The 26,638-nt window shown below is 42.1% G+C and overlaps 1 protein-coding gene across 6 annotated transcripts in view; it reads right to left on the reverse strand.

Annotated features, from left to right (window-relative positions):
• Nucleotides 1-26,638, reverse strand: part of TNRC6B (trinucleotide repeat containing 6B) — a 261,212-nt gene that overhangs the window by 186,789 nt on the left and 47,785 nt on the right. For 5 of the 6 annotated variants that reach the window (XM_023509249.1, XM_012801146.2, XM_012801145.2 and 2 more), the window contains exons 2-3: nucleotides 12,855-12,929; nucleotides 4,167-4,255 (exon numbers count right to left, since the gene is read on the reverse strand). In XM_023509249.1, coding sequence (XP_023365017.1) covers nucleotides 4,167-4,211 — 45 coding nt within the window. In that variant the 5' untranslated portion in view covers nucleotides 4,212-4,255; nucleotides 12,855-12,929. Of the gene's footprint in view, nucleotides 1-4,166; nucleotides 4,256-12,854; nucleotides 12,930-21,553; nucleotides 21,586-26,638 lie in introns of those variants that run through there. The other variant, XM_023509245.1, reaches the window with a different exon arrangement.

Below are 26,638 nucleotides of genomic sequence, written 5' to 3' on the forward strand. Positions count from 1 at the left end.
GGCTGGCGCCTTAGCCGGTTGAGCTATAGGCGCCGAGCCAATTCCTTAATTTCTTGAGACAACTTTAGAACTGCTCTTTGGAATTCAATTTCTATCTTTTCTTCCATTTTATTTATCCTATTTACCATCCATATTCTGAATTCAATTTCTGACACTGCTGCCATTTGTCTATGCATGGCATCTTCAGTTGTATCTCCTTAGTCGTTTCTTGGGGGAAGCGGGGGGGTAGGTGTTGATCTACTCTGGTTATTCATGTTGCCAGAGTTCTTCTGTTGGGTCTGCACCATGTTTATTTTCCACTGTTTGGTTATCAGAACTGGTAAGGTGAGATTGAATTGGGGTTCCCAGGTAGTAGACATAGCCCCTTACCAAAGCACTAGGCTTTGTAACTGTGGCTCATCTCCTACAACCTTACATAGGCCCCTTTCAGAGTTTTTTTTTTTTTTCTCTTTGGGCTGGGGCTGGGTTTGAACCCACCACCTCCAGCATATGGGGCTGGCACCCTACCCTTTTGAGCCAAGGTGCCACCCTCCCTTTCAGAGTTTTGACCAGAGACTCTGAGGACCTACTTGGTGAGACAGCACAAAGTAGTTCTGTTTTACTATCAGCCAACCTCTAACCTATCCCAAGAAACCACAGTATTAAGTTTAGATCTTGACTGTAAAGAGATACAAACAGCTGCGGTGCCCAGCTGCCACCTGTCAGTTTTTTCTACTATAGAATTTTGAAGGTCAACCTCAGAATGTCCCTGAGTAGACAGCCCCAGAGACAGGTTCCAATTAAATTGTCTCAGGTAGTGCAAACCCTTCTCAACAGAGAGGGATTCAAGGGTTTCTAATAGCACAATTGGAGCCAGGGATCCACACACCCACCCGCCAGACTCAATCCACACTATTGTCTGCTTCTCTGCTCACAGGCCCAGCTGGAGCCAGGGGCCACACTCTGCCCTGCCCACCAGTTTCAGTCCACATCCAGCTAACCTCTGCTTGCCAGACCAGTTGGCATCAAGCCACCTGCCAGTCTCAGTCCACTGCCTGGCAATCTTCTGTTTTCTGGCTCTGTCGGAGTCAGGGCACTGTGTCCCGCCTGCAGGTCTCAGTTTATACCTGGCAAGGCTCTGCTCGCAGGCCCAGCAGGGGCTGGGGAACAGCTCTGTCTGCTGAACTCAGTCCACGCAGGGCAACTACTCTCCCACCGTGCGTGCCATCAGAGCCGAGGGTTCTGCACCCCATCCCTCCAGAAACAGCCTGAACCAACAGTCAACACCATCACTGGCCAGGCATAGTCATAACCAAGAAACTGCTCCTCCTTCCGCCAAGTGTCCCTTTTTTCCCCACACCCTCTTTCTTCCCCATTAGTCACAGATTCCATTGTGATGGTTGGCAGTCCACACTATGCCCAGATCTCTCAAGACAAGACCAAACACTCTGTGCTCTGCAAGGGGCAGAACTTTATTTATTTATTTATTTATTTTTGAGACAGAGCCTCAAGCTATCCCCTTGGGCAGAGTGCCATGGCATTACAGCTCACAGCAACCTCCAACTCCTGGGCTCAAGCGAGTCTCCTGCCTCCGCCTCCCAAGTAGCTGGGACCACAGGCGCCCGCCACAACGCCCGGCTATTTTTTGGTTGCAGCCGTCATTGTTGTTAGGCGGGTCCAGGCTGGGGATTCAAACCCGCCACCTTAGGTGTACGTGGCTGGCGCCTTAGCCGGTTGAGCTATAGGCGCCGAGCCAGGGGGCAGAACTTTAGACAGCCATGTGAGGGGGAAGGGTATACTGGGAGTTTGGGACTTGTGGGGGGAAATATCTGTTCAATTTTACTCCTGGCAGGGTGGTGTCTAGGTTCATAAGTGGGACCTCCCTAGAGAAAGAGATCTGGGGTTTAGCGGCTCTCTCCAGTGATGTAAAACAAGAGGTCTTTTCTTCCCTGCTCACACATAGATAGCCTGCGGTGGGTCTCTTGCTTAGGGGAGGGGTCTCCTATCCTCTAGTCGGTAGGCTTTGTACCTGAAATTTGTTTTCCTGAATGCTCTTCCTGGAGTTCCAGCTTGCTGAACTTCTTTCTTGGCTCAACTTCCCACCTTTGGCTTCATAGAGTCTGATTCTGTCTAGTTTTTCTCCCTCTGCTCAGGAGCCTCTGCTGAGGATTGCTACCAGTCAGCCATCTTCCCAATAAAATATTATATATTGGTCCAATTACATGCTCACCAAGGGATCTTCCAATTACAATTTAGTTTTTTCTAGGGAGAAAATGAACTAACCAGAGGATCCAAGAATACAACCTTCCTTAACACATATTTCACTATAAATTAATAAATTAGGATCTGGAGGATGGGTATACCCCAGAAATCCCAGGGTATAAGTTCATCCTGGGGGCCTGGGGTATGTGTGCTTCTCTCTGTGTGTTTACGGGTGATTCCTACAGCATGTGTGTACCTCACAGGTTTCCACTCATCTATATGAGATTCAGGGTCTAGCTAAGTCTGATGAAAATTCTAGAGGCTTTTGCTTTGTCTATAAAAAAGACGACATTTGGTGAGATGCAAAAGAAAAACCAAGAGGACAGGATGGCATTTGTCCCTCTACCCAACCTATGTCCCAGATCACAGCCCTGTAGACTGTGATCAGAGACAGGATTCAGGAAGAAGGTAAAGGAGAGGATTTCAAGAGAGATTCAGAGACTCAAGGGCAAACACTGTGCTTCTCTGAAGCCTGGCTCAAAACAGAGCTGAGAAAGGGGTGGCCACCCTAAAACTCAGTGCATTACAGCAAGAGGGAGATAGGCAACAAAGGTATGATGGGAACCGAGTGACCTTTTTTTCCCCTTTAAGGCAAACAATTTGGTGTCATTTAGAATATAGTTTTCTCTTGGTATCCATGGAGGACTGTGGTTCCAGTACCCCCAACAAATACTAAAATCCATGGATGTGCAGGGCTTGTATAGCAAATGGCATACTATTTGCATATAATCTATATATACCCTCTTGGATATTTTAAATCATCTCTAGATTACTTATAATACCAAATACAGTATCTGTCTATCACTTCATTTTCATGGATTTAACACAGTACTTACCAAGTGGCAAATTCAAGGTTTGCTTTTTGAACTTTGTGGAACTTCTAACTTCTTTTTTACAAATATTTTTGATCTGTAGTTGGCTGAATCCATGGGTTCCACTGGATGGCAACTTTATTTACAACATTGTATAATCCTCTCCTCTGTCTAGTTCCAAAACATTTTCATCACCTTAAACAGAAACCCCATACCTATTAAGCAGTCATTGCCTACTCCCCTTCTCCATCAATCTGCACTCCATCCCAATGGACTTATGGAACCATTCAATATGCTCCCGGCTTCTTCCACTTGGCATGATACTCTGGAGGTTCTTAGTGCAGCTTGACACCTTTCCTGCTTCTGCTCTGGTGAAGGAGTTAGCCTCCCACACAGACCTGGAAGCAGTGGCAGGAGTAAAGGACCCCTTCGGGGAGGGTTCAGAATAGGAGATAATGCTGCGGGTGCTGGGGACTGTTCAGAAGACAACACGAGAGACCCTCAGGAGCTCCCAGGAAGAACCAGAGACAATTCTGAATGCAGAAAGAGGGAGGTAAAGGTGAAACTAACAGTCTAATGTGACCATGTCAGAAAAGAGCCAAGGAAATTCACAACATAGAGCCAAATATAAACAGAAATATAGATAAACACACAGATAACTATTTATATACAGGGTTTGATGATACTATTCCTTCAGCGTTAGACTGAAAAACCAAACAAGTTACTATTTAAAAATTTATAATAGAAAAATGTCTAAAAATTATCAATGACTGCATTATTCCTGTAAGGAGTAGGCTTTTACTTTTTACCTTATTACTTCTGATTTGTTTTAATTTTTAAAGTATATATAAGTTACTTAATAAAATTTAGGAGATAGAGTACTAGTAGTTTAAAAATGAATCATAAAGTAGATCAGCAAAACTTGTTTTAAATTTGTCGTGTAGCATTAAAAAGTATACTGAGAAGAAAAAATATTTTCAATCTTAGGTTAGGCTCTAATTGAAATCGACCTAATTTCTAAATTCACCTAAACAAAACACTCACTTTATTCATCTATACCCTCAACTGTTCAATTCTACTCAAATGGTTTGTACTTTTAAGTAATTTACTGACCTTGGAACTGCTTTCTTCCGATACTTCTCCCTCATTGGTTTGCATGGGAACAGACTGTGCAAAACTCTGCAGAAACTCACAAATACTGCCTAAAAGAGGTAAGAAGAGAAAAACTATGTAAAGAATTCAGGGCAAAAATTTGGTTTTTTTTTTTAAAGGTTTAGACAAAAATTCTGTCACTAAGACCATAAGTACTGTGAAGCAATGACTTTCAGTAACTTAGTTGTGAAGAGAGAGACCTTGGGAGGAAATTTCCCGTTTGGGGGAGAAAGATAATTACAAAAGTTTGTTGCACTGAAATTTCTTTCCCTATTTTATTTGGCTCTTGGCAGAGGGCATAGTGAAATTCTTTGTTTTGAGACAGAGTTTCAGTATGTCACCCTCAGTAAGAGCACTGTGCCATCACAACTCACAGCAACCTCCACTTCTTGGGCTTAAGCGATTCTCCCATCTTAGCCTCCTGAGTAGCAGGGTCTATAAAGCGCCTGGCACAATGCCTGGCTATTTTTTTTGTTGCAGTTGTCATTGTTGCTTAGCTGGCCCAGGCCATGTTCAAACCTGCCAGCCTTGGTGCACGTGGCCGGCGCCATAACCACTGTGCTATGGGCGCTGAGCAGGGATGATGAGATTCTTACAGTAAACACAGACCTGCAACAAAGGATACCCATGGAGCAAAGCAGTGTACCTCCTATCATGCTGGAGTAGGGCACCCTGTCTCTGTGTTAAGCGAACGCTACTGGGATTGACCAGGTTTCTTGAGTTTACAATTTATGCTCAACATTCTAGATTTACTCTGAACTTGCACAGGTGACTGCTAATGGCTGATCCTATTTTAAGAAAATATGCTTAATAAATTAAATGTCAGTTAATTTATTTTTATATGAGACTAAGTTATATATAAGGCAAGATAATAAGAAGTCATGCTTTTTCCTCTACGAATAAAATAAGCCAAACAATAGTACATTAAAATTTTATGAAATAAAATGTACCAAAAGAAATTATTAAAAACTTATGCAACATTTCATGAATTCAATACATATGTATAATTATAGAGGAATAATTAATCAAAGGACACAAAACAAATCTCCATCACAAAACAGGTACAAATATTTACAAACTTATCAATTATTTTAGAAGGCTCACAGCTATAAAATATGAAAGCTAAAAAGATGCTTGGTGGTGTATGCTTTATTGTATGAAAGAGAAATCTATGTAAGCACCAGGGCCTGGAGATCTATTCTGGGACAGGCTTCTCCATAACCAGCCACAGACCTGAGGCCAAGAAGGCACTCCTGGGAAGCTGTTTCCTTGTATAAAGGAGTTATCGAAACATCTACTATAGCGGTTCTCATCACTCTCATCACAGGGGTCGCCTAAATACATCCTGCATATCAGATACTTACATTACAATTCATAACAGTAGCAAAATTACAGTTATGAAGTAGCAAAGAAAATAATTTTATGGTTGGGGATCACCACAACATGAGGAACTGTATTAAAGGGTTGCCGCATTAGAACTACTGATCTACTGTGTTTGCCTAACAAGGTTTTGGGGAACAAATACATATTTCTGTGATGTGAAATGTAAAATTGGTAGCCAGGCGTTGTGGTGGATACCTGTAGTCCCAGCTACTTGGGAGGCTGAGGCAAGAGAATCACTTAAGCTCAGAGTTTGAAGTTGCTGTGAGCTATGACGCCACTGCACTCTACTCAGGGCGACAGCTTGAGACTGTGTCTCAAAAACAAACAAACGAATAAAAAAAAAGAGAGAGAAATGTAAAATTGGTACAGCTACTTCTAATTTGATATCTATTTACTTCTAGATTAATCAACCTGGCCCATTCCTACTGTAAAACACATGACTGATGTTCACAGCAAGCACAACAGGCTTTTTCTACTTGAGTTTGTCCATCACCTATTTATGAAAATTGTACCAAAAAAAATTGCTTTCTATAAAAATTAAGTTGGTAGCATTTGAAAACTTCAGTAACATATGCAGAAAAGCTTTCCTACTTTACTGAAGTCAGAGACTGCATCCCACAGGTGATGCACAACAGGAACAGCTGCACAGAAAGACACCCGGGAAGTTCACTCACACTCCCAGGCCCTTGCTCAGGGCAGTCCTGTGTCCAGTGCTGCCCCATCGTTTACCCCTTCGCATCTTGCCCAGTGTCACTGGGCATCTCTTATCTTCTGACAGGAGGGTCGCAGAGGAAGGAAGGCTGGCAGTGCCTGCATTCCTCCATGAAAGGTGCCACTGCTCTCATCTTGTTGATTGCTCTTTCAGCTACAGCTTTTTTACTTTGATCTTTCCTAGATTCTATTTATCCTGCTCTTCTCTTTTTCTCAAGCCTCTTTCTGGTTGACTTGCCTGGCTAAATTAGTCCTCCCCTTCTCTGACAGTCATTGCTCTTTCCCCTGACTCCTCTTCCCTACCCCCAACACTGACCTCTGACTTCTATTACCCTCCTCTTCAAAGCTGTAACCAAGACTTTTGCCCCTACACTCACTTCTGAAAATCCATCGTCTCCTAACAAGATCCTATCCATCTGTCATGAAGTGGGCACTTAGTCTTACATTCTCTACCACTCTATCCCTCGATTTCCCTCAATGTGTTAGAGTAGAAACAATTAAGGAAAGCCAACAAAGGATACTAAACCACTCAGTGGCTGGCATCAGAGGAACCTTACTGTTGCTAGGCCTAACAGGCGAGGAGCAGTGACTAGACTCTGGAGACAGAGTTGTAGCTGTAATCAAAGAGTCAGACCTGAATGTTAAGTGGACATCTGCTCTTGAGAAAATTACTCAATTTGCCTCAGTCTCAGTTTCCCTATTGAAATTTAGGTGCTCTGAATTCTTATTCTTTCTTAGACTCATACCCCTGGTAGTCTCTAGGCCGTTTCCCTGGGAACGTGTTGTGAAAGAGAAATGCTTCTTCTCCATTCTGAGTTTCACCCTTGGCTCCTCTCCATCCTCACATGCTCTCTCCAGACAAGGTGCAGGTGAACGTGGAAAGAGGAACAGGTATGTGGAGCTCAACCCCTTCTGGTTCTTCTGTTTGTTTGTTTTTTGAGACAGAGTCTCAAGCTGTCACTCGGGGTAGAGGGCTATGGTGTCACAGCTCACAGCAACCTCAAACTCTTGGGCTCAAGCGATTCTCTTGCCTCGGCCTCCCAAGTAGCCGGGACTACAGGTGCCCACCAGGCTCAGTGTATGTGGCCAGCACCCTACCCACTGAGCTACAGGTGCCGCCTAGTTCTTCTCTTTGGAGGCCAGCTGCTTCTAGGGAGCCTCCCTTCTCCTGCACCCATAAATGCAGGGTCCTCATGACCACCTGTGGCTAGCTAAGTCTGTAGAATTTTGAGGTTCACTTTGCCTACAGACATTAGTCACATTCTCCAATACAGCTTTACTAGAAATAAAGGCAGTATTTTGGTCTCCCAGATGCCCTCTTCTCTTATCCTATTTCTCAATTGGTATAGAACTCAGTTCAGGGAAGGACAATGCTATTCATTTGGTCTCAAAGATCCTAACATCTGGTGCATGGGACTAAAATCTTGATAAATAGACATAAAGTAAAATTCAAGGGAGTAAAGTAAACCTTGAATTTCTGAGGCTTCTGTTGAGGCCAGGACTTTGGGTCTTAGACTTTAATGAGGGGACAATGTGTTTTCTTGTAGAAGCTTCCATTAGGCTCTTTTACTGTTGTTTTTAGAGTTGTGCACTAGCTTTTAACTATTGAGGCTGAATCAGAGATTTATAAATCACAGGCCACATAGTACTTTGACCTTAGCAGTGACTATAGTTATGGCAATTCTGTCTTTAGTAAAGTGGCTGTTTCTATAGAGACATGGTTACATGCACTAGGCACATAGCCTCAGCAAAGGGTTGGGGGCTTTGCAGCCCTCACCAAGAAACAAGCCACAGGCCATCATGGCAGTGCTGGTGACACTGAAAGCTTGTCTGCACGTTGGCTCTGCAGGTGGCTGCAGCATACATTAGCCACTCTGGCCTAGCAGGCAAATGCCAGCTGTGCTGGCCTCAGCAAAGGGAACAGGGCATTAGCAGGCTTGGTGGCTTCAGTGTACAGAAGGCTGCTGTTTGACCTTGAATTATGCCTGCACAGCTTTCCCTAAGTAGGCATGGCTGAAGTAAAGATTAGACTTCAGGGAAGACTTTCTTCCTACAGGCCTTTTAGACATTAATAAAGTGGAATAATTATTTGCTGCATATGAACTGCAAAGCAGCTGAATTTCAAACAGACAAACACATTACAAAACCAGTGAAGTTCTACGTTTAAATTGCTTGTGCTAGGCTTACATAGGTGATTCAAAGGGGAAACGGAAATGAAGACATTTCTGATTATACCTCTTCTAAGTGAGGGAGGCAGGAAAGGAAGGGAAGGAAGGGAAGGAGGAGACAGGCATACCCCGGATGACCTAGACTGATTCATTAAAACCAATGTGTTGAGAGACAAAAGCTGGAGAATGTTATGGGAGGAATCCCCACTTTTGAAGATTCCTTCTACACAGAACAATTTTTTAAGGTTCCTGGGTCTATCATATTCCTGACTCATGCTGACAAGGGTGAAGTAACTTATCTAATTAGTATGTCTGCAAGAAGAAACTAGATTTACACAGTCCAGTCTCTTCCTCTCCCCTTCCTTTGGGCATCTATTTTGTTCTGCTCCATCCCTCTTCCAGGAGGCCAGTCAGTCCCAGACTAGTGCTGCTGGGTGATAAACCTATTAAGTCCTAGAATTCAGTATTAGGAAGCCTACCTGCCCTTAGGTTTAAGCCAGTTCTCCCATTTCATCTTTTTTAGTAATAAAAGTGAAATTTTAATCTCCACCTGCCTTATTCCTTTGTTCTATGTATTCTGTTGATTCAGAACTTGGGACAGGCCAGGCATGGTGGCTCACACCTGTAATCCTAGCACTTTGGGAGGCCAAGGCAGGTGGATTTCCTGAGCTCAGGAGTTCAAGACCAGCCTGAACAAGAGTGAGACCTTGTCTCTAAAAATAGCCAGGCATTGTGGCAGGCACCTGTAGTCCCAGCTACTTGGGAGGCTGAGGTAAGAGAATCGCTTAAGCCCAAGAGCTAGAGATTGCTGTGAGCTATGACACCATGGCACTGTACTGAGGGCGACAAAATAAGACTGTCTAAATAAAAAAAAAAAAAGAACTTGGGAAAGGAAGAGAATCTAATCTTATTCATTGGGTCCTGTTCAATCCCAGCTTATATCTGAAACTCTTTTGTTTTTCTTAAGACTGTCTCACTCTGTTTCCCTGGATATAGTGCTGTGGCATCATAGCTCAAAGCAGCCTCAAACTTTTGGGATCAAGCAATTCTCTTGCCTCAGTCTCCCAAGTAGCTGGGACTACAGGCACCTACCACAACGCCCAGCTATTTTTTTTTTTTTTTTAGTAGAAACTGGGTCTCACTAGTCAGGTGTTGTGGGGGTGCCTAGTCCCAGCTACTTGGGAGGCTGAGGCACTCTATCGACAGCGAGAGAGACTCTATCTCAAAAGAATTTAATGATTTTAATGATTGCATTAATGTACACAGTTATGCTATAAGAAATTTTTAAAAAGAATTAAAAGAAAAAGGGAAACAGGATCTTGCTCTTGCTCAAGCTGGTATACCTGAAATTTATCTCCTCAGAATTAAGATTATCTGTATCAGTCTTATCTTCCCAAGTATCTCATTACTATAATATCAAAAATGTACTTTAACTTCCTAAGCTTTGCACTAACCTCATTTTTAGTTACTCTCAATGCACACACTATTCTGTACTTGACTCACACTTTCTTTTCATTCCTTCCACACGTGCTAATATCTATCTTTACTTCCAGTCCATACCCCACTGGAAATCCTTTCCCTCATCACCAATCCACATCTCTATCCTTCCCCTATCCAGTCAATTTTTATTTCTAAAAATCTTTCCTGATTAATACCATGTAATCTATTTGATTTATATCATATTGATACCTATTTTTCTCTGTCCTTTATTTGTCTCCCATTTGTTGTAATTACTAAGACCACCCTTAACAGTTTTTAATGTGTTTCTTGAAAAATCCTTGAAGCTATTCTTATTTGAAGGCATGGCTTGTAGTGTGTCTAAGGATCTAAGTCAGTTCTACTTTCCTTTTGACAAAATGGAAAGAGAATGAAGTAGGCAATCCAGAAGCGTCTGGTCACCTAAGGGTTCCATTTGGGAAGTGACAAAGGGTCTACTGTGTCGGTGCTAACAGAGTCATGAACAAGTCAAGGCAAAGCTCACTTAGGTGAAAACCAAGTGGAGCAGCAAACAAGCACTGCCAAACGTCTCACAAGCTGATGTGACAACACAAGTGCTTGATTTCTGCTTCAGAACATCACTTCACCTCGGAGTAGTCACCAGTTTGCCGTCCATGGTAAGTGGTGGAAAGAATTGACCTGGCACAGTGCTTGGCACACACAAGACAAGAGCAAACATAAGTAATGTCATATGGCGTCTGTGCAAAGTCTTCTCTGAAAGCTGACAAATAGGTTAATATTTTCAAATCCCTCCAGGATCCAGCCCTCACCTGCCTCTTCAGCCATATCTGCCTGGTCTCTTTGTTACTTCTGTTCCAGAGACATTTAACTAGTTACAACTCTGCCCATATGTCAGATTGGTTCAGGTTTCCATATTTTTGTTCCCACAACTCCCTCTGCCTTTCCCTCCCTGGTGCCCATCAGGGAATACCCTCCTTGTCATTCCAGATTCAGCTTTATAAAGAATTTCCTGATCCATCCCTAGGGAAAAGTGAGAATTCCTTTATCAGTGCACCCTGTGGATCTTATTTAGATTCTATTATAGAATCTGTAATATTTTATTGGATTTATTTGTTCAAATAGTTGCCTCTATGTGATAAGGATTAGACTGTCAACCCCTTGATACTAGGCACTATATCTTGTTAATCTCTGTATTCACAGTCTGCTTAAAACTGTGTACCTGGCATTTAATATGTAAGTTTCTATATAAGAAAGAATGAATTAATCAGCTATGGTGCTTTTTATTTAAAATATAATAGATATCAATTCAATACACATTTACTGTGTCTCTAGCACATGCCAGATGGTACTAGGCTAACACGGGGTACTAGAATGATCTGAGGCTTTGATGGAATAGAAATCATTCTTCTTCATCAGTTATTAGCTGTGTGATTGTGGGCAAGTTACTTAACTTTCTAATCCCTAGAATTTTCACCCATAAAATTGAGCAGGAGGGGTATTAGAAGGATTAAACGATGTACGTAAAGCTCTTCACAAGTTGTCTAGGAACAGCCCACTGGCATTAAAAATAGGTTAGTTCAGCCGGGTGCAGTGGCTCATGCCTGCAATCCTAGCACTCTGGGAGGCCGAGGCAGATGGAATGCTTGAGCTTAGGAGTTCAAGACCAACCTAAGCAAGAGTAAGACCCCATCTCTAAGGAAACAGCCAGGCACTGTGGTAGGTGCCTGTAGTCCCAGCTACCCAGGAGGCTGAGGCAAAAGGATTGCTTAAGCCCAGGAGTATGAAGTTACTGTGAGCTATGAAGCCATACCAAGTGTGCAGAATGAGACTCTGAAAAAAAAAAAAATAGCTTAGTTCCTTTCTAAGGCGTCTCAAAGAGTTTATAGACTAGTAAAGGAGACAGATACAAATAACTGCAATGTAAAATAATAAATAATTTATTACTATAATAACAACAGGTGCTCTTAGAACACAGATGAAAGAGGTATTCTGCCAAGAGAGTCTGGGAGGAGGGGACAAGAGGAAAAATACAGAAATGAAGAGTTATATTTTCTCCCCTCTTCTAAACTCCAAGCAAAGAGGAAAGCATCAACCAAGACACGAGGCCATGACCAAAAAACTATTAATATATAGCTAAGAAATTAGAAAGTTGTCTGTTAAGACTTAAAGTTGATGGGTGGCACTTGTGGCTCAGTGGGTAGGGCGCCGGCCCCATACGCTGAGGGTGGCAGATTGGAACCCAGCCCCGGCCAAACTACAACAACAAAAATAGCCAGGGATTGTGGTGGGTGCCTGTAGTCCCAGCTCCTCAGGAGGCTGAGGCAAAAGAATCACCTAAGCCCAGGAGTTGGGAGGTTGCTGTGAGCTGTGATGACATGGTGCCCTACCAAGGGCGACAAAGTGAGACTCTGTCTCAAAAAAGAAAGAAACTTTTTAAAAAAGACTTAAAGTTGAAAAAGAAATGGAGATTGGAACTAGATTTTTGAAGGGACTTGTAGGATAGCATCTGTAGTAACTGGACATCATGAGAACTGTTTAAGCAAAGGCATGACTTCAGTAAATCTATCATTCAGAAAGCTAATGGGGACTACTGACTGATGCAAAGGAGCTGTGAGAGGCAAGGAAGCTGGAAATATACTCACAAAAAACTGAGAACTGCTAATCCTCATAACTAAGATCTAGCTTTCCATTTGGTGAGGCACCAAATGTCAGTTTTGAGTCTAAACGCCAGTGCATTCAAAGGGGCCTACCATCAATAGAAATGCAAGGAGCTGATGTGGTGGCCACTTTAAACATCTATTTCTGTAAGATCTCAGGAAAGAAGCAACAGTGTCAGAAAGTACTTTTCTTCTTGGTAAGATGAGGACCCTACCATGATAATTTGATTGCTAGTACACAAACATGGTAGAGGTACATTTTAAAAACTTACCTTTGACAGTATCCAGGGGCAACACAAGCCCGTGAAGATAAGTCTAGGTTACATTCAGTGCAAAAAACCAAAACCCTGAAAAAAGAGAAAAATCACAATGAGCCACATGCTCACAGCTAAGATGCCAAGGAAGGCAGCAGTGTTGGCAGCTTGGTGGAAATCCAGCCACTCATTTACTGGCTATTGTCTCTAGGCCCTTGGCCTGACCTCCTAGGCCTCAGCTTCCTCATTCAACACTTGGTAACAGTAACAGGAATCCTTCCTTACAGAGTTCTTTAAAAGTTTTGACTGGGTGCCTATAGCTCAGTAGCTAGGGCACCAGCCATATACACTAGAGCTGGCAGGTTCAAACCCAGTTAAGGCCTACCAAACAATAACTACAACCAAAAAAAGGTGTTATGGCGGGTGCCTGTAGTCCCAGCTACGTGGAAGACTGAGGCAAGAGAATCGCTTACGCCCATGAGTTGGAGGTTGCTGTGTGCTGTGATGCCACAGCGCTCTACTGAGGGTGACATAGTGACACTATGTCTCCAAAAAAAAAAGAAGTTTAAATGAAATAGTTATAAAACTCTTAGTACACAGCAGGGCGCCAAACACATGCTCAATAAAGGCAAGCAGTTATTAAGAATGTGAACTGAAGCCAGGTTGCAGTGGCACATGCCTGTAGTCCCATCCACTTGGGAAGCTGAGGTGGGAGGATTGCTTGAGCCTAGGAGTTTAAGGCTGTAGTGAGCTATGATTGCACCACTGCACTCCAACCTAGGCAACAGGCAACGTTGTCGCCTTATTTAAAAAAAAAAAGAAAGAAAGAAAGAAAGAAAAAGAACATGAACTGAAACATGTTCTGAGAAAAACATTAAAATCTATATTGGCTCGGCACCTGTGGCTCAAGTGGCTAAGGCACCAGTCACATACACCTAAGGTGGCGGGTTTGAATCCAGCCCAGGCCCGCCAAAACAACAATGATGGCTGCAACCAAAAAGTAGCTGGGCGTTGTGGTGGGCACCTGTGGTCTCAGCTACTTGGGAGGCAAAGGCAGGAGACTCGCTTGAGCCCAGGAGTTGGAGGTTGCTGTGAGCTATGATGCCACAGCACCCTACCCAGGGGGATAGCTTGAGACTCTGTCTCAAAAAAAAGAAAATCTATATTAAACCTTCCCTCTATCTCTCCCTCTTTGATAGGATCTTGCTTTTTTGCCCAGGCCAGTGCAATCATATTACGCTTGTGTTCTTTTTCTTGTCACTTGGGAATACTGTCATCCCACTCAATCTGAAATTTGAGAATATCAGCAGCTCCTTCCTCTAAGGAAACTCTGTCAATTCTGATCTGCAGGCTGGGCAAGGTGGCTCATGCCTGTAATCCTAGCACTCTGGGAGACCGAGGTAGAAGTACTGCTTGAGCTAAAGAGTTCGAGACCAGTCTGAGCAAAAGTGAGACCCCATCTCTACTAAAAATTTTTAAAAAAGTAACCCAGGAAGGTGAGGCACAAGGATCGCTTGAGCCCAGGAGTTTTTAAGCTGCAGTGAACTATGACGACGCCACTGCACTCTAGCCCAGGAGATAGAGACCCTGTGTCCAAAAAGAAAAGAAAAGAGAAGAGCCTTTGCAATCTCTTTTATCCACTTTTCAGATAAACTCCTACTGTGTGGTATACAAGATCTGGTACCTGCTTACCTGTCAGCCTTCATCTTACAAAACCAAATTGCTTCAGTTTCCCTTGAGTACCTCATGGCTTTGTACATGTTGTTTCTACTGGAACTGCTTCCCGCTCCCAGGACAAATTTCTTTACAACTTTCAAGATGAAGGCTTCAGGAAACCCATCCTGGGAAATCTTTCTTGATTCCTCTTTTTTTTTTTTTGAGACAGAGCCTCAAGCTATCCCCCTGGGTAGAGCGCCATGGCCTCACAGCTCACAGCAACCTCCAACTCCTGGGCTCAAGCGAGTCTCCTGCCTCAGCCTCCCAAGCAGCTGGGACTACAGGCGCCCACCACAACGCCAGCTATTTTTCGGTTGCAGCCATCATTGTTGCTTGGTGGGCCCGGGCTGGGGATTCGAACCCGCCACCTTAGGTGTATGTGGCTGGCGCCTTGGCCTCTTGAGCCACAGGCGCTGAGCCGATTCCCTCTTTTTACAGGTGATCTGGGTGGATCCTTCTTCTGAGCTGGCAACTGTAGCTGGTACACATTTCCACTAGGCTTGTGTTTGTGTGTGTGCACACTACTAGATTATAAGCTTCCTGTAGGTCTAATTTACCACTGTATCACCATCACGTTGCAATAAATCCTGCCTGTAGGTGTGTAGGTGCTTGTTGTGAAAACTCCTGAATGTGGTGCCATGCACTTCGTAAGCATTCAGCAATGCTGGATGGGTTGAATTTCTTGTTACAGTAGCTGCTTCTGCTGTTCCAGTACCCTTCAGTCCTTACTCCCTGCCATTCTTGTACTCACCTCCAAATGATTTGTAGTTGTGTTTACATTTTCAGAAGACAGTCTTACTTTCTCAATCCCTTTCTGATAAATACTTGGCAAATTATCAGCTATGCTGGAGGGCATAAAATAGTTGAGCAAATTGGATTACAGAAGCCCAAGGCAGGACATGTGTCTTTCTAATCATTTCCTGTTTTAGTCAGAGTTTGTTTTTCTTAGGCAACCTTCCTTGATGTAAGATACAAGAATAAAATCGAAATTTTTGTGCTAGGGTCCTGCCATCAACCCCAAAGTTTCCTTTGCTGCTTCTACTGGGAATTCTAGGGACCTCAGGCAGGTCACACACTGAGGTTAATATGCTGTTACTAACTGAAAAGCAGCATCTTTGGGTAGGTGTGGTGGCTCATGCCTGTAATCCTAGCACTCTGGGAGGCTAAGGTGGGTGGATATCCTGAGCTCAGAAGCTCGAGACCAGCTTGAACAAGAGCAAGACCCTGTGTCTACTAAAAATAGAAAAAAATTAGCCAGGTGTTCTGATGGGTGCGTGTAGTCCCAGCTTGTTGGGCAAGAGGACTGCTTGAGCCCAACAGTTTGAGGTTGCCGTGAGCTATGATGCTACGGCACTTTACCCAGGGTGACAGAGTGAGATTCTGTCTCCAAAAGAAAAAAAAAAGGTTGTTCACAAATTTTTAGATAAATATTGCTTCTCCAATAAACCAATGAGCTGAACATTGATAATGAAGGTAGCAATAATATGAATAATCATTTATTTTGTTGTGCCAGTAAAATATATCCTGGAAGTCTCAAAACAATTTATTTAAGATCCCTCTCTTCAGGGTGTTCTAGATAAGGAGAAGAAAACTAAGCACTAAGCAGTCCGGCACTGCAGTTCAGAGAACCCAGAGAAAACACTCAGCCAAACAACCTGTGCCAGCTTGAGAGAGAACCGAAGGCATTCCAACTGGAACTGACAGGATTGAAAGCAGTGATTTGCAAACATTTTTGTCTCAGGATCCCTTCACATTCTTTACCTCAAAGACTTGTGTTTGTGTTAGTGATAATTAACAATATCCGCCATCCTAAAAATAAAAACTATGAAACATTTAAAATATTAATTCATTTAAAAATATCAATAATAAAGTATCACCTTTTTAACTGAAAACAATATTTCAAAAGATTAAAAACTGTGAAGAAAAGTACCACTGTTACATTTTTTATTTTTTTGAGACAGAGTGTCATTTTGTCACTCCTCGGTAGAGTGCTATGGCATCACAGTTCACAGCAACCTCAAATTCTTGGGCTTAAGTGATTCTCTTGCCTCAGCCTCCCAAGTAGCTGAGACTACAGGTGCCTGCTACAATGCCCAGCTATTTTTCAAGACGAGACGAGGTCTCACTCTGGCTCAGGCTGGTTTCAAACCTGTGAGCTCAGGCAAACCACCCGCTTCGGCCTCCCTACTGCTGGGATTACAAGCGTGAGCCACCCTGCTTGGCCGCCACTGTTACATTTTTGCAAGAATCTTTAATGTTTAGCTTAAGAGATCACTGCTGTATCCTAGTATCTGCTTTTGCATGCAATCTTTTGCAGTACCACATATCACGTAGCCTCTGGAAATCTCTACTGTACACTTGCGAGAGAATGAATTAAATAGGCATAGAGGATCTTAATGTTATTAAAATAGTTGTGACCTCCTGAAAGACTCTGGGTGGGTTGGTGGGATTAATCCTCAGACCATGCTCTGGAACCATTCTGTTTGTTTTGTTTTGAGAGAGAGAATCTCACTTTGTTGTCCTTGGTAAAGTGCCACGGTATCACCCTAGCTCACAGCAACCTCAAACTCCTGGGCTCAAGTGATCCTCCTGTATCAGCCTCTGGAGGAGCTGGGAATTAGCTACTATGCCTGGCTAATTTTTCTACTTTTAGTAGAGACAGGGGTGGGAGTGGGGGTGTCTAGCTCTTGCTCAAGCTGGCCTTGAACTCCTGAGCTCAAAAGATCTTCCTGCCTTAGCCTCCCAGAATTCTGGGTTCACAGATGTGAGCCTCTACACCTGGCCTGGGAACCATTCTTTTAAAAAAAGGATAAAGAAAATAGTCTAAGCAAGGGCTGGGCAAGAAGGAAGCATGTGGCTTCTAAGCCATAAGTTTCAAGGATGCAAATTCCTGCTTTTTTTTTTTTTTTCAAACTCAGTCCAGCTGAGGATCTACTCAAAAGTAGGAGTTTGGCAAACTCCTACTCTTAACAGCTCATCTACAACCATGCTGTCCTCCCCGGTGAATCTCAGAGACAGAGAGAATCTCAGAGACAAGGTGGGGCTGGGCAGGGCTGTGTTGACAGCAGTGCCTTTGGGGAGACTCTACTGCCCTGGGCAACATTCCCTAGAGGCCACGTCAGGTTTTCCTTTCTGGAGCCTCCACTGTACTCTTCTGCTAAAAGAGAAGCTGTAAATGGCTCACCAGAAACTGCCTTGCCACGGTTTCCCAAGGCTGTGTTTACTAACTGCAAAATCATCTCCCTGCTGCAGCCTCAAAGTCTTCAGACATTTCTTGATCTGGCTGTCTTAAAAAGTAAATTTAACATCAGCCACGTAGCCAGGTTTTCCTTGCCAACAATCATGTGAGATTGCTATTCTGTTCCCGTGCATCTCGCGCACTGTAAAAACAGTTCCTGGAGCATCATATGTCATGGATCTAGTTGCCATAAACTGAAAACATTTTCTTCATATTTTGTGGCATAAACTAAAAGCATTCTGGATATGGTTTGCATACAGTCCATCTCTGGCCAAAAAGGAGGTCTAAATTTATGGATAAACAGGGAAAGAGGAGTGGCCATGGCCACAGTTTAACTGTCAACATTTGAGAGCATGTATTTTTTTAATTTAAAATTTTCCTGTGATTAATGTTCTGAAATTCTCCTGCAATAACTATAACTATATTCACTTTATATGGCAAGCCTTAAGGTACCTAACAGTATTTATAGTTGATAGACGCACAGAGGAAAGAGAAGCTTATTTTTGGTCTCTTAAATTTAAAAAAAAAAAAAATCAAAAAAAGAAAACCCAGCCATGAATCTGTATAGTTTTTAAGTCCTTTTTTATTTTTATATTTTTAGTAAACATATTCATTAAGGTCCTCTTACAAGAACAGTTTATTTTTAAGTCAAAGTGAAACTAAAACTTTTAAAGAGATTTCTTTTTCTGGGAATGGTAAACTAGGTAATTCAGACCAACCATCCTGCTGAAGACAGCCAGAAAATCTGGACAAAATATTTAAAAAATCTTAAAGGCAAAGGAGCACCAACAAGAATTATCATATACAAAAATCAACTCCAGGTGAACTGTATACCTAAATGTGAAAGATAAATAATAAAGCTTTTAGAAGACAACATGGGGTAATGCTGTCATAACCTGGGGGCAGGGAAAGATTTCTCAAACAGTACACAAAAAATACTTATTATTTAAAAAGACAAATAAATATGACTACCTGAAAATTGAGAATGTTTATTCCCCAAAAAGCACCTTCAAGAAAATGAAAAGCAGGCTTGGCGTCCGTGGCTTAAGTGGCTAAGGCGCCAGCCACATACACCTAAGGCAGTGGGTTCGAATCCCCAGCCCGGGCCCGCCAAACAACAATGACGGCTGCAACCAAAAAATAGCCGGGTGTTGTGGCGGGCACCTGTGGTCCCAGCTACTTGGGAGGCAGAGGCAGGAGACTCACTTAAGCCCAGGAGTTGGAGGTTGCTGTGAGCTATGATGCCACAGCACTCTACCCAGGGGGACAGCTTGAGGCTCTGCCTCAAAAAAAAAAAAAAATTAAATGAAAAGCAACAAAAAATCAATAAAGGGCTCATATTCAAAAGAGTTCTAACAAGTTCTAAAAGGAGGGGGGAAGCAGATAACCCAAAAGAAAAAGGGTCAAGAGGATAGATGAAACATGTCTTCTAACAAACAAAAAATCCAAAATTATCGAAGTGGCCAAGAAAACAAAAGAAGTCTAATTTCAACAGTAAATGAGAGAATACAAACGAAAATGATAATGATACACCCATTATATACCAGAATGGCTAAAAATCTGAAAATCTGGTAATATCAAGTCTTAACATGAATATGCAATGACAGAAATTCTCATACAATACTTATATGAATATAAACTGTTACATCTACTTTGGAGAACAGTTCAGCATTATTTTTTTAAAGACAGACATACCCCCTGACCCAGCAATTCCACTCTTCCACTCCTAGTCTCCAGCGGAATTTGTGCACATGTTCACCAAAGGAATATATACTCATGATACTATATTTCTCTGTCTAAAAAACCATGCAGACATATCCCAATCACTCTTCTACCAGACTAACTACAGCCTGGGTGTCTCTTGTATGAAAATCAAAGAGTCAGAGATTCAGTCAGACTGCCTGCTCCAAATCTAGAGCTGCCATTTACTAGCCATGTACTGTTAGTCAAGGTACCAACCCTACTTAGTCCATAGTTTACTCATTTGTAAAACAGGATAAAAATATTATTTGCCTAAAGGTATATAGTGAAGATTAGATGAGCAAACATATGTAAAGTACTTGTGACATAGTAAATACCAGGTAAGTATTAGCTATTATTATTATTAATATAATCTGGTAACCTCCTACCCTTCCCCTCTCTATCCCACAAGATACTCTTCTTCTGGGCTCCAATTCCTTGAGTCCGGGTACTAAATCCTTCACAGCTCAATCTCCCAACATCTAGCACAGTGCCTAGCATGTAGTAGATGCTCACTGAATATTTGTGGAATGAATAAGCTGACTCCAAACTTGGATCTATCACATACAGGAGTAGTTCTTTGGTGCCACCCTGTAATATGTGTATACCACAATATGCAAGCACAGTCTTGATGGGATTCCTATAACAATTACCTGAGAATACAGATTTAGATTCCCTCTGGATAGCAACAAATGGGGGTAATATTACCAGTCCTATTCACTTTTCCTGAGGCTACTGTAAGGCTCAAATGACGAAGACCAAAAAAAAAAAAAAATCAAGTGTAAAAACCTACTATATGAGGTTTTATTGCCTTAATAAAACAACAGAATTACTGCTGACTTATATAATTCTAGAAGCGACTTCAAGGGGTAATAGAGAAATAACATAATGTAAATTATAATCTAAGATGGTCTAAAATAAGATTTTCATTTTTTAGTTAAAAATATTTTATGGGGTTGGTGCCGGTAGGTCAGCAGATAGGGTGCTGGCCACATACACTGGAGCTGGTGGGTTCAAATCCAGCCCGGGCCTGCCAAACAATAATGACTACAACCAAAAAATAGCTGGGCATTGTGGTGGGAGCCTGTAGTTCCAGCTACTTGGGAGGCTGAGGCAAGAGAGTCGCTTAAGGCTCGGCGCCTATAGCTCAACCGGCTAAGGCGCCAGCCACGTACACCTAAGGTGGCGAGTTCGAATCCCCAGCCCGGACCCGCCAAACAACAATGACGGCTGCAACCAAAAAATGGCCGGGCGTTGTGGCGGGCGCCTGTGGTCCCAGCTACCTGGGAGGCGGAGGCAGGAGACTCGCTTGAGCCCAGGAGTTGGAGGTTGCTGTGAGCTGTAATGCCACGGCACTCTGCCCAGGGGGACAGCTTGAGGCTCTGTCTCAAAAAAAAAAAAAAAAAAAAAGAGAGTCGCTTAAGCCCAAGAGTTTGAGGTTGCTGTGAGCTATGACACCACAGCACTCTACCGAGGGTGACAAAGTAAGACTCTGTCTCAAAATAAATAAATAAGTAAATAAATAATAATAAATTTTATGCCAACCAAAGTGGCGCACACCTGTAATCCCAGCTATTTGGAGGCTAAAATGGAAAGATTGTTTGTGGCCAGGAGTTTGTGACCAGCCTGAACAACATAGCATGACTATAAAAAAAGTTAAAAAACTGCCAGGAATGGTGGCTTAAGTCTGTAATCAAAAAAAAAAAGTCTGTAATCCAGAACTTTGGAAGGTCAAGGCAGGTAGACTGCTTGAGCTCAGGAGTTCAAGACCAGCTTGAGCAAGAGAGAGACCCTGTCTCTACTAGAAATAGAAAAGCTAGCAGGGTATTGAGGCAGGTGCCTATAGTCCCAACTACTTGGGAGGCTAAGGCAGAAGGATCCCTTGAGCCCAAGAGTTTGAAGTTGCTGTGAGCTATGATGCTATGATGCCATGGCACTCTATCTAGGATGACAGAGTGAGACTCTGTCTCAAAAAAGAAAGAAAGAAAAAAAGAAAAAATTAGCCAGGCATGGTAGCTTATACCTGTAATCCCAGCTACTTGGAAGGATGGTTTGAGCCCAGGAGTTCATAGTTCCATTGTACTCTCTCCAACCTGGGCAACAGAGCAAGATCCCATTTCTAAAAGATAAAATAGATATATTTTGCAATGAAATTCCCCAAACATCACTTTTAAAATAGTTTCCATTTCGTTACCAATGATTTATGTAATGTCAAAACAAGTATTTCTTATATGAATATTCACAAAAGCAGCATTGCTGGAAGTGGAAGCATACACTTAAATAGTTCCAGTACTCAGGAGGCTGAGATGGGAGAATCATTAGAGCCCAGTAGTTTGAGGTGATAGCGTGCAATGACCACACCTATAAACAGCCACTACACTCTAGCCTGGGGAACACAGCAAGACTCCATCTCTCTTTTTCTTTTCTTTTTTTTTGAGACAGAGTCTCAAGCTGTAGCTCTGGGTAGAGTGCGGTCACATCATAGCTCACAGCAACCTCAAACTCCTGGGCTTATGCGATTCTTTTGCCTCATTCTCCCAGGCAGCTGGAACTACAGGGGTGAACCACAGCACTCGGCTGTTTTTTGTTGTTGTTGCAATTGTCATTGTTGCTTTAGCTGGCCCAGACTGGGTTTGAACCTACCAGCCTTGGTGTACGTGGCTGGTACCCTACCCACTGAGCCACAGACACCACTAAGACTCCATCTCTTAAATTTAAAAAAAAAAAAAAATAGCCAAAAAGTGGAATGAACCCAAAAATCCACCAACTAGTGCATGGATAAACTATGGCCTTAATAAAATTCACCCAGTAGAAAACTACTCAACAATAAAAAAGAACAAACTGATGATGCTTGCTACAACATGGCTGAACCACAAAAAGATTGTGCTCAGTGAAAGCAGCCAGACTTAAAAGACTACACACTGTATGATTCCATTTTTAGGGGTTGCCTGGAACATGGAATGAGAATAGGGATTGACAACAAATGGGCAAGCAGGATCTCTTTAATGGAAATGTTTTAAAACTGGGCTGTGATGATGATTATACAACTGCATAAAGTTACTATGTTTAATGGTTGAATTTTATATAAGTTATACCCCAATAAAGCTTTTTTAAAAAATGCAAATATTTGGCACTCTTTAACAGCTAGCTATAATTTTCAAATGTTTAAAAGCTCATCCTGGCTTGGTGCCTGTGGCTCAAGTAGCTAAGGTGGCGGGTTTGAATCCAGCCCGTCCCGCCAAACAACAATGATGGCTGCAACCAATAAAAAAAAAAAATAGCCAGGCGTTGTGGCGGGCGCCTGTGGTCCCAGCTACTTGGGAGGCGGAGGCAGCAGACTCGCTTGAGCCCAGGAGTTGGAGGTTGCTGTGAGCTGAGATGCCATGGCACTCTACCCAGGAGGACAGCTTGAGGCTCTGTCTCAAAAAAAAAAAAAACTCATCCACACTCATAGGTCCAAATCCCACAAGATTAAAGCATAACAAGAAGTCAGTTTTTAAAAATAAAAATGTCAAATGTCAAATATTAAACATCTGAAAAACCCAAACTGCCTTTTCTATACTTATTTTTCAGTGCAGGAGCAACAATGATCTTGATAAGCAAGCTTCCATCACTATTTGTTTATTTCATCCCACCTGTACAAATACATACTTTGTTCTCATCTGCATTTATAATTGCAAACATGAATATTTGGCATAATGTCTCTTCTCTGTTTTTTGTCCAAACAGCAAACATAAGAAAAAGGTAAATATAGAAAGCACAGTATTAAAAAAATGATAATTCATATAATAAACAGGATTTCTAAACAGGGTTTAAGCTTAGAAATTAACAGTTCTTTTATGCAAGTGTACTATAGTACTACTGATTAAATTCTAGAAGTCCTAAAATGCTATCTAAATTAGTTTGCTGAACTGGAATTGTTAAATTGGATACTGCTTAAAGTAGGTCACTGGCTTGGACATGAAAGTATTTGGTAATGCAGAGATCTACTTGCAAAGTCATCTGTCATAATGAGATCTGACTTAGACAAAACAGGAGAAACCACACTGGTTCAATGTCGACTGTATTTTATTTAAATAAACCTCATTTAAGATTTATCTCACTGCAGGTTCTTGAACAGGGCAACGAGATGAAAAAAGTGTTTTTGAAAGAATAAATCTGGTGTTGATGTTTAGAAAATGCCTCTTTTGCTTCTTGCCCTCCCTCCCTCACACCTACACAGTCTCCAAAGCCCCGTTAATCCTTTTGAAATGTCTTTCAATTTTATCCCTTTCTTTCCACTTCTACTCTTACCACTACAGTCCTAGTCTGTGTCAACAGGCATTAAAAGATAGGAAAAAAGAAAAAGACGCCAAACTAGAGACCATTATCGTAATCTAAGATGGGAGGGAAAAGGATCTGGCCAGGAGCAAGAGTTCTCAAAGTGCAGACCCCAGACCAGTAGCAACAGCATCACCTGGGATCCAACAGAAATGCAAATTCTCAGACCTCATCCCAGATCTACAGAACCAGAACAACTGCAGATGGGGCAGGGGCGGCAACGTGCTGTTAACAAGCCCTCTAGGTGAATCTGATCTATGTTAAAGCTTGGGAATTAGTAAAAACGGAAGAAATGGGCCAAGATAAGGAAAAAACTTAGGGACCTGTTAAGAATTTTCTCCACAATGTCCCTTTAACCTCCAACCCAACCTATCAAAAAGAACTCTTCTCTAAACCTAGCTCAGTGACTTCTGATACCACAAATCTCTACCTGGCTTAGGTTCAATCTTCCTTACCCCTAGTCTCTCTCCAATATAAGATAGTAAGATAATTGTCCACTTGGGAGAACAAGACAGGTAGATTGCCTGAGCTCACAGGTTCAAGACCAGCCTGAACCAGAGTAAGACCTCATCTCTAAAAATAGCTAGACATTGTGGTGGGTACCTGTAGTCCCAGCTACTTGGGAAGCTGACACAAGAGAATCTCTTAAGCCCAAGAGTTTGAGGTTGCTGTGAGCTGTGATGCACTCTACCAAGGGTGATACAGTAAGACTCTGTATGAAAAAAAAAAGAAAGAGAGAGAGGGAAATGCTTAAGCCCAGGAGTTTTAGATTACTGTGAGCTGTGATGCCACAGCACTTTACCAACAGTTATAAAAAAAAAAAAAAGATAATTATCCTTTGGTATCTGTTGGCAGATTGGTTCCAGATCATCAGCAGATACCAAAATCAACAGATGCTTAAGCCCCTGGGATAAAGTGGCATAATATTTGCTTATAATCTCCCTGCATGCTTTAAATAATCTCTAGATATTACTTATAATACCTAATACAAAGGGATAGAGAAAATGTCTGTACTTGCTCAATACAGATGAGGTATTTTGGGGAAATATTTTTGAACTGTGATTTGTCAAAATGAACATTGGCTGGGTGTCTGTAGCTCAAGCAGCTAGGGCACCAGCTACATACACCAGAGCTCATAGGTTCGAATCCAGCCCATGCCTGCCAAACAACAATGACAACTACAACCAAAAAATAGCCAGGCATTGTGGGCGCCTATAGTCCCAGCTCTTGGGAGGCTGGGGCAAGAGAATTGCTTAAGCCCAAGAGTTTAAGGTTGCTGTGAGCTGTGATGCCGTGGCACTCTACTCAAGGTGACAGCTTGAGACTCTGTCTCAAAAAAAAAAAAAATCCATGAACGTGGAACTCATGGATGGACAATTGTACTAATCTTATGATTTTATGGTCTGGGCTTTAGACAGTTAAGGGGAAAAGATATGTATTATATGTGGGAAATTATAGGGGCTTCAAATCAGAGGAGAAAAGAATTATTCAACAAATGATTTTGGAATAACTGGCTAGTAATTATGGGAATGGAGAGAAGGAAGCTATATTCCTTACTTCATGTATCTTACCCCATTCATCAAAATAAAATTACAGGTAAATCAAACACTTCAATTAAAAAAAAAAAAGCAGCTCAGTGCCTGTAGCTCAGTGATTACAGTGCCAGCACATACACCGGGGCTGGCAGGTTCAAACCTGACTCAGGCCTGCTGAACAACAATGACAACAACAACAACAACAGAATAGCCGGGTGTTATGGCAGGTGCCTGTAGTCCCAGCTTCTTGGGAGGCTAAGGTAAGAGAATCACTTAAGCCTAAGAGTTTGAGGTCGATGTGAGCTGTGATGCCATGGCACTCTACCAAGAGCGACATAGCAAGACTATGTCTCCAAAAAAAGAAAAGAAAAGAAAAGAAATTAGAGTAGCAGATGAAATCATGGGTAAAAACATTTTTTATAATCTTGAATTGGGGAAAGTCTTCCTAAAAGCATGATAAATCCACACTGAAGATATAAAAATTACTAATACATTTTACTACATGATTAGGAACAATTTTATGTTTTTTTATCATCTGTCAAACTGATGAAAATTGAGTATACAAAGATGTGGAGACACAGGCACTGTCACATACTGACAGTGGGATACAAACTGCCTTACTGGGGCACAATATAACATCAACCAAAAGCTAAAATGTGCATCTCTTTGATACAATAATTTCTTTTTATAAATTGTAAGGAACTGAAAGTTTGTGAAGTAGAAAAAAATCCCCTATCAAATGGGGCATCTTACTCATCTTTGTATTCACAGTGCCTGGCACAGAGCAGGTACGCAGTAAATGCTTTCTAAATTGATAAAGTATATACATCAGGAAACATATCTGGGCCCCTTTACTATGTGATATATATCAGGAAACATATCACATAATACAGGGGCACATGACTGAAAATGCTTGCTAAATTGATAAAGTATATACATCAGGAAACATATTTGGGCCCCTTTACTATGTGATATATATCAGGAAACATATCACATAATACAGGGGCACATGACTGAAACTGGTAGTTGCCTACACTTCCTACTGAAAGGAAGGAAATATAGGCAACAACTAGCTAGGGGTAATCCTGGACTCAGCTAGAAAGTAACACTTCCCAACTGTTCTTTTTTTTTTGAGATAGAGTCTCACTCTGTTCCCTTAGGTTATGGGGGTCCTCAAACTTTTTAAACAGGGGGCCAGTTCACTGTCCCTCAGACCGTTGGAGGGCTGGACTGAGGGCCCCGGGACAAGTCGG

Source organism: Otolemur garnettii, unplaced genomic scaffold (genome assembly GCF_000181295.1).
Source record: "Otolemur garnettii isolate 467f Iridium unplaced genomic scaffold, OtoGar3 scaffold00007, whole genome shotgun sequence".
Classification (NCBI taxonomy): Eukaryota; Metazoa; Chordata; class Mammalia; order Primates; family Galagidae; genus Otolemur; species Otolemur garnettii.